Genomic DNA, 7,555 nt, shown 5'->3' on the forward strand with positions numbered 1-7,555 from the left:
CTAGCTCCGCCCTGCTCCCTCTCCCTCACGTGAGCTAGGGTTGACAAGTTTTCTTTTTGCCTTGTCCGACACCCTCTGCCCAAAATGCTTCTTCCCGAAGCTTCATCTTCATCTCGTCGGGCGAGGGGTCTTCGTGGTATTCCGTTTTCCTACTCGGGTTAGGTTTACCTCGTGAGCTTGTCTCCCAATGCATTAGGTTAGCTAAGTGCTCCCCTGCCCGAATACTTCGGTTCGCTGCTAAAGCTTCTTCCCTGTTGCCCTTACCGCGACTTTCTCGATTGTTCCTTTTAGTCGGCTCACCACCGGTAAGACATGGTAAGCTCCTTCCTCCCTCTTGGCTATAAATAGCCTTTAGGAGGGAGAGTGGTGGGTGTTGAAAGTTTGGACTCTTTTGATCCCTGCTGGTTTTCGCTCCTCTTTTCCGGTCATTGATGCTTCTCTGGGCACTTGGGGTAAGAAACTACCACCTCCCTTGTCCTGTTTTCTTGGAAACCATTATGAGTTTTTGGATGGAATTCGTATAGCATTGAAGTTGGTATACCTAATCATTGCTTGAAAGACCCTACTTGTCTTACTTCTCTTGTTATCAAGCCAATGTTCTTAATCTTTTGATCGGCTCCTGATTAAAGTTTGCTTATGTGTTTCAATGCTGATATTCTAGTATCACTATTTTGAAGAAATTCGAAGGATGAGTCGAATCTCACTAGGCTTCTTTTTTCTGTCTTCTATCTTCTGCTAACAGTTCTTTTCTTTCCTGGTACTATAGTTTGTAATGTTTTATTTATTTATTTATTTTAAGTTTTCTACATAATCCATTCCCTCAGTTGTTATTTGAACAAGTAAGCTTGAAACTGCTGCTATCCATAGTTTGGCGAGGATCCAAATTTTGTTAGCACTTTACAGTTTGTCTTCTTATAGTTTTGGTGAACTAAAGCTAATGTGAAGTTATAGTTGTACTTTTCAATCAAATCCCATTTGTTTTGATTTAGTACTTTGAACAGTCAAATATTCCTTTCTTGGCTAAAGCATTTTCCTTCACTTCACATCTGAATTATCCTCCCATTATTTTTGTTCAATGGGAACAACGCCTGTCTAAGAAGTCATATTACATTGGAGATTGTCGGTTTTAGTTTGATGTGTTTCTACAGAATGTTTGCAGCACGGGACAAACATTTTGAATGTTTCATGGGTGGTAGCATGGCTTAATAATCATGCTTATAATAATTGGAATACTTTATATAAGCATATGTTCTGAATGATTCTGTAAATCTTCAGCAAGAAAGATGACATTCCAAATCATGTAGAGAATACTGGTGGATTTTCCAACCATGACTAGACTAGCCCACCTGGGTACCTGAGGGGTGCATTTTTTTATTAAGTAAAATACTTATTTGAATATTGAAGCATCAGTTGAAGCACTCAAGCTTGATGCTTTTACATTTTCCCTCATGCTAGAGGCTTGTGCTTCTGCTTGTTAGTGGGAGTTCTTTGAGTATTGTTACAAATAGGTGGCCCTCTATGGTTACAGGTGAGAGATGAGTAAACATTCATGGTTGCTCGTAGAAGCTTTTAAAGCTTGGAAGGTAAATGACTAACAATTGGCCATGTATTTTTTGTCAATTTATATTATAAGCTTACATGAATTTGCGGTATTTGCATAGGATGCAAGCAAGCTTTTCTTTTTTTCGGTTTTTTTGTATACACATTACTCAATCGCCATGAATTTACATAGCTGCCATCCAATTTTTGCATATTCATATATCCCGCACCCAGTCATTCATATTTACATGTATCACATGGTTTTGGTCTATTTGCCTTTCTAACGTTTATGCTTCCATTGTTACACAAATACCCCCCTATTATTCATATTTACGTGTTGCATGCTAAATGGCTATTAAAATGCCGCAAGGGAAGCGGCTTTGCCCTACATGTGAACCTTCATCTGATTTGGGTTTGTTCCGTAATGTGTCGAAGCTTGTTTTCCTGGGCTTTATCTTATGTAGTTTCAAAAGCTATAAACTCCTAGCAAACATTAACTTCTAATGTTTTTGAGGTTCAAGGAGAAGGACAAACTAAAATTAACATCTCACATGGAACTATTAAAATCATTATTTTGTTCAGCCTTAGTGGATTTAGCTGGGATGCTCAATAGTTCTGTTTGGTTACTTATTTTCTTGTGTGATTTTTTGGTTTCCTTGCTCAGTCACTTGGTCCTAGAGATCTGTATTGATTTCAAGTAAAGAAAAGACTTCCGTTATACCTTGCTTTTGTGGCACTGGGAAGCCTCATGGTGTCACAATTTGTTGTGCATAGCTTTTGGGACCTCGAGGTATGAGTGGCGGGTATGGAAAATTCCCTTACTAATGTTTTAGTCGGCTAAAAGGGTTATTGATAAGGCTCGGGCTCCTGTAGCATTTTCAACTTTCCCACATGATTGTTACAATATTTTGTGTTTGTTTTTTTCCTTTCTATGCCGCAATCTTTAGTAGTTTTGGTCAGGCACCAAGAATGATTGCAATGCTGATTGTTGTCCATTTGGTCTCACTTCCAATCAGATTTCTTGTGTTGGTCTATGTGGCTATGGACTATATTACACTTCACATATTGCAACTGCTCTTGTTTCATTGTTTCGAATCCATTTGGATTAATCGATTCATTTTTACATACTTCGCCTCATATTATTGGGCTCATGGTAATATAGGGAATGAGCTTTGACAATTATGTTGAACCAATAAGTTGTGTAGCCAATAATTCTTAGGGTGAAGCATGAAATACAATAAAAAGAGAGATTTACGTGCATACCGCCTTTTTTTACAGGTTGTATACTAAATATTCAAACAATAATTTGTTACATATATGCCGCCTTACATATGCCTAAAGTTGTTTATATGCTGATATTTTTTGATTGCCTGAAAATATTATTCATCCCGAGCCTGTTTCTCATGTGGGGGTATTCTATTTCAAAGTCACTACGGCGGATGTTGCCCCAAACAATAAATATATAAATGTGTGTGTGTACCCCACAATTTTTTTTACATATCAGACATAAAATTTGATATTTACGTTTATAATCTATGACTTCCGTACTGATAGTTGAGGTATGTGAATTTTGAGGCACATAAAGTCAAAACTTTTTTTTATTAAATCTTACTTGAATTAAATCTCACCAGTAACTGAGCCACCTTTGTGCAATGGCAATATATCATGGAAGGAGATTTTCTTGTTTCTATTTTTGGTTGCTGGAATTTTGTTACTACAATTTGGGGGGACCGTTTGCATTAAAAAAATATTCTACTGTAGTTGATCATGTTCGTGCTGGGGTTTTCATAAATGAGCTTGTGCTTTAACAAACTTTTTGCTACGGTTCATTAGCACTCGTGAGCACCATGTTTGATACTATGTAGTGGCATATATATAACAACCTGTTGTCCCACCTTTCTCTTTGGGTGTTTTGTTGCCATAACGCACTTTTCTCGCCAACTTGATAAGTTGTGTAGACTTATTGCACCCTAATCAGTTTGGGATTATTTATGAATCAGATGAGATTGAATTAATTCGGACATTTTCGGCTAAAAGCGTGACCCAGGTGCTTTGGCCAGGCATTAGATCTGTTGTGAGTAATTTTACCATTTTGAATCCTTGATGGTGTATCGCAATTTACTAAATTGTAAATTGTAATTTATATCACCTAGCCTACATGGATCAATTACTTTATCTTGATTTTGATCCATAAGTTTGATCACTCATGGGAAGTTTAATTATTTAAACTTAATTTGAATTTTGCTTATGTACGTGACCAGGCTGTGCTTGTAAATTGCAAAGAATTAAAAGAAAGATGGTTGTAATACGGTTCTTTCCTTTCAAAATGATTATGAGACAGTTGGATGAAAAAAACTGGTATAATCTAATGGTATTCTCTTTATTTTTTTTAAATTTTTTTCTTTTATTAATTTACTTTTTGTTTACCAAGATTATTGGACCATTCTTAATTTACTTTCTGTTTACCAAGATTATTGGACCCTTCTTAATTTACTAAGCACACTTTTTTGGTTATTTTACTTAATTTTTGAAGGCAACCCATGATTCCCCCTATTATATTTTAGGACCCAAATGTGTGAACCAAAGTTTCATACGGTAATTTTTGGATTTGCCAGGTGTTTGAATTGATGTGATCAATCCAATGAACTATTCTATTAGACTGGCTATTTATCTATGACACAGAACTAATTCTCTTCTCTTTTTTTTTTCTATTCCAACAATGGTGATTCTTGATGGTGAGGGTCATCAACGAGCTTTGATAGTGAAGAGAGAGAGAGAGAGAGAGAGAGAGAGAGAGGAGGAAAAACAATTGAGTCACTAAGTCAAAATCGCCATCACATTCCCGTCCCATCATTTTCTTTGAGATGGTCAGGGATAATAGGAAATAAAACAGTATTTGATTCTGCTACATGATTTCTTCTTTTTTAAATGTAATATTTTGAGTAAATTAACTTATTTTTGAAATTATAAATTAATTTAGCAGCTATATTAATCTCCTCTGCAAAACAATTATTTTATTTGATATCCATTTATCTATGTTCGATTTTTTTCCCCTAATCTATAGTTTTGTGAGTGACAAGGTAAATAGGAATTTTCTAAACCCCCATAAAAAGGGATCTCTGAAGCCTAATTGTTGTGTTAAACTTGTTCGTTTTTTTGTTTTTTAACTAACACAGTCTTTATCTTGCCAAATATCATTTTAATAAGCTCTTATTCTTATTTCTTTTATCTATTTTTATTCACTTTATGTAATGGGTGTTTTGATTGAATCTTACTCCTGCTTTTGAGTAAATTAATTCTAATAAATTGATTTATGTTTCATTTCACAGGTGTCGGCAAGAGTTGCCTGCTTCTACGGTTCTCTGATGGCTCCTTCACCACTAGTTTCATTACCACAATCGGGTGGGTTCTAGATAAATTTTCATTGCTTGATTTGCTCCTGCATAAGAGTTTAGTCCCATTGTAAGCACTGTCAAGCATTTTATCCGTTCAGTTTCTTATTTAACAGAATTTGTTGATTTTTAATGCAGTATTGATTTTAAAATTAGAACAATTGAGCTAGATGGCAAACGTATTAAACTTCAAATTTGGGATACGGCGGGTCAGGAGCGCTTCAGGACTATTACTACAGGTATTTTTAATTATTAGTTTCGCTTATTTCATCTTATCTGGAGTGATTTTTTTGTTTTCACATATATGCCGGTTCTTCTTTTCTTTTAATGTCATTTATAATTGCTCCATTTCTTTATTTGTAGCTTACTATCGAGGTGCCATGGGTATTTTACTCGTATATGATGTAACTGACGAGTCATCCTTCAACAGTAATTTCTGCCATTGTTTCTCCCTAAGAAATTTTTTGGAGTCACCATTTTTCTTAAATTCTAACTGTTTGAGACATGCTATGTAGATATTAGGAATTGGATCCGAAACATTGAACAGCATGCCTCTGATAATGTTAACAAGATATTAGTTGGTAACAAAGCTGACATGGATGAAAGCAAAAGGGTATCCTCATCTGTCTCCTAACACATCTTTCGCTTGACAGTGATTAATTTTCACTTAGTTTTAAGGTTTTTTACATTTAGGCGGTACCTACCTCAAAGGGGCAAGCGCTCGCTGATGAATATGGCATCAAGTTCTTTGAAACTGTAATTTAAAAATGCTGTAATGAAACTGTAAATTCATTGTTTGTCTTGTTAATATTTTTGTTATATCATACTTCTTTGCAGAGCGCAAAAACAAATCTTAACGTGGAGCAGGTTTTCTTTTCAATTGCCAGAGATATCAAGCAGAGGCTTGCAGAATCCGATAACAAACCTGAGGTATGTTTTTAAACTAATTGATCAACAGAGATTTCCATCCAACCCATTATATTTCTTTTCTAAGTCCAGCTTATCATAAGAATTATTTTCTTTGAAATCTGGCAGGAACGGACTATTAAGATAAACAAACCCGAACAAGCTGCAGGCGACAACAAAGCTCCAGAGAGATCAGCCTGCTGTGGCTCTTAAGCAGGGGATCAGAGAAGCTTGCTTGTGGGTTGGTATCGAATATTATTTCAAACTAATTTGAGTGTTATATAGGTAGTGCATGTGATGACGATCTGTCTGATGGATGATGGGTATTTTTAATAGCCTACTATCATTCTTTACAACTTCTATTTTCTGTCGTGTGGAATGTAGTTATTTATCTCTGGTGGCGAAGTGTTATTATATTGACCTATTCTTTTCTTTTTTCATCTCAGGGCCTCGTGCTCCTTTTCATTCATTTGCTTTAAGAGTTCTGAAGCCATTCCGATATTTTTATCTTTTATGCAAGCTAAACCATCATTTTGTTGGGTTTTGTATAATACTGTTTGCTCTGTGGCCAACCATAGAATTTGAGCTGCAGGTCAGCTTTTTTTTTTTACTGAGTGACCTCGAATGATAACTGTTAGCATTTTGGCCTCCAAATCAAAGCTGCAGAAGCCATTTTTTGTTATATTTGACGGCTTCCATGCGTCTTGTTATAGTTACTGTGCTGCGTTTAAAGTGATCTGTTATCATTGCTTATTCATGACTCCAGCCTTCAGGCGTGGAAAGATTCTCCCAATCCCAAAAAATGTGTTAAACCTGTGTAAACCAGAGCGTACAGAAAGAATTTCTAGTTTTCACTATAATTTATTTTTATTTTGTAAATTTTTTCCAATGTGCATGTGGAGAGTGTAGATGCTTTAAATTTGACTTGTGTTAAGATAGACAAAGATAGACCTAAAACGACTCAAATTAGTCCAGCTTATCATAAAATGATTTTAATCTATTGGAATAAAATGAAAATAAGACGCTCAATACGATGCAATGGAGAGAAATAATTCATGTAGATGTTCTCATTTAGTAGGATAAAGATTTATTGCTGCATATGTGTGATGCCAATTGAATTTCGCCGCAATAAAGATCAGTTTTACAGAAACACTCATGCATACTTTGATTAAATTTAAATGACTGCCTCTTGAAAAATGTCTATGCTTGGTGTGACAAAAGTTAGCATATCGTTGCAAGCTTTGAAGTTCGTGAGAAATTTGTTTGAAAGTGATAGATTGTCAGAAAATTCGGATTTCTGTTCTACGGCATGGTTTTATTTTATGAAAAAAAAAAAAATGTTTAGTTTACAGATGTTTAGAAATATAAATCTAAGCGGTAAAGTTTTTGAAAAAAAATATCATGATTGAGAGTGCTGCTTTAATGGTTTAAGACAATTTTGTGAACATGAAGCTGTAGGCCTAAGCCCTTTGGTTTGGGACTGAATCACATCACGTATTGTATGATAATGTGTGGAGCTTGGCTGTAGATGAGTTGTGCTGGAACGTGTATGGGTGTGTATTGGGTGCACTTCTTGCCTAATGTACACATTATGTGCTTCTAAATAATATGCTTAATTTACAGCTAATAATTTAGTCCATATTGTTCTACTTGACTTGCCTCTTAAATGTAAAAGCTTGGATGAGAGTGCTTATGTTCTGTGCTCCAATTATTCAAAG

At 35.4% G+C, this 7,555-nt stretch overlaps 1 protein-coding gene across 2 annotated transcripts in view; it reads left to right on the forward strand.

The window, feature by feature from the left end:
* The window catches only part of LOC110035734 (ras-related protein RABE1c-like), a 38,608-nt gene extending 32,302 nt beyond the window's left edge, over positions 1–6,306 (forward strand). Inside the window, exons 3-9 of one of the 2 annotated variants that reach the window (XM_020740015.1) lie at positions 4,869–4,941; positions 5,070–5,170; positions 5,295–5,360; positions 5,447–5,544; positions 5,625–5,687; positions 5,769–5,861; positions 5,967–6,306. In XM_020740015.1, coding sequence (XP_020595674.1) covers positions 4,869–4,941; positions 5,070–5,170; positions 5,295–5,360; positions 5,447–5,544; positions 5,625–5,687; positions 5,769–5,861; positions 5,967–6,050 — 578 coding nt within the window. In that variant the 3' untranslated portion in view covers positions 6,051–6,306. The remainder of the gene's footprint in view (positions 1–4,868; positions 4,942–5,069; positions 5,171–5,294; positions 5,361–5,446; positions 5,545–5,624; positions 5,688–5,768; positions 5,862–5,966) is intronic. The other variant, XM_020740016.1, reaches the window with a different exon arrangement.
* The last annotated feature ends 1,249 nt before the right edge of the window (positions 6,307–7,555 follow it).

This window comes from Phalaenopsis equestris, unplaced genomic scaffold, assembly GCF_001263595.1.
Source record: "Phalaenopsis equestris unplaced genomic scaffold, ASM126359v1 Scaffold199515, whole genome shotgun sequence".
NCBI classification, from domain to species: Eukaryota; Viridiplantae; Streptophyta; class Magnoliopsida; order Asparagales; family Orchidaceae; genus Phalaenopsis; species Phalaenopsis equestris.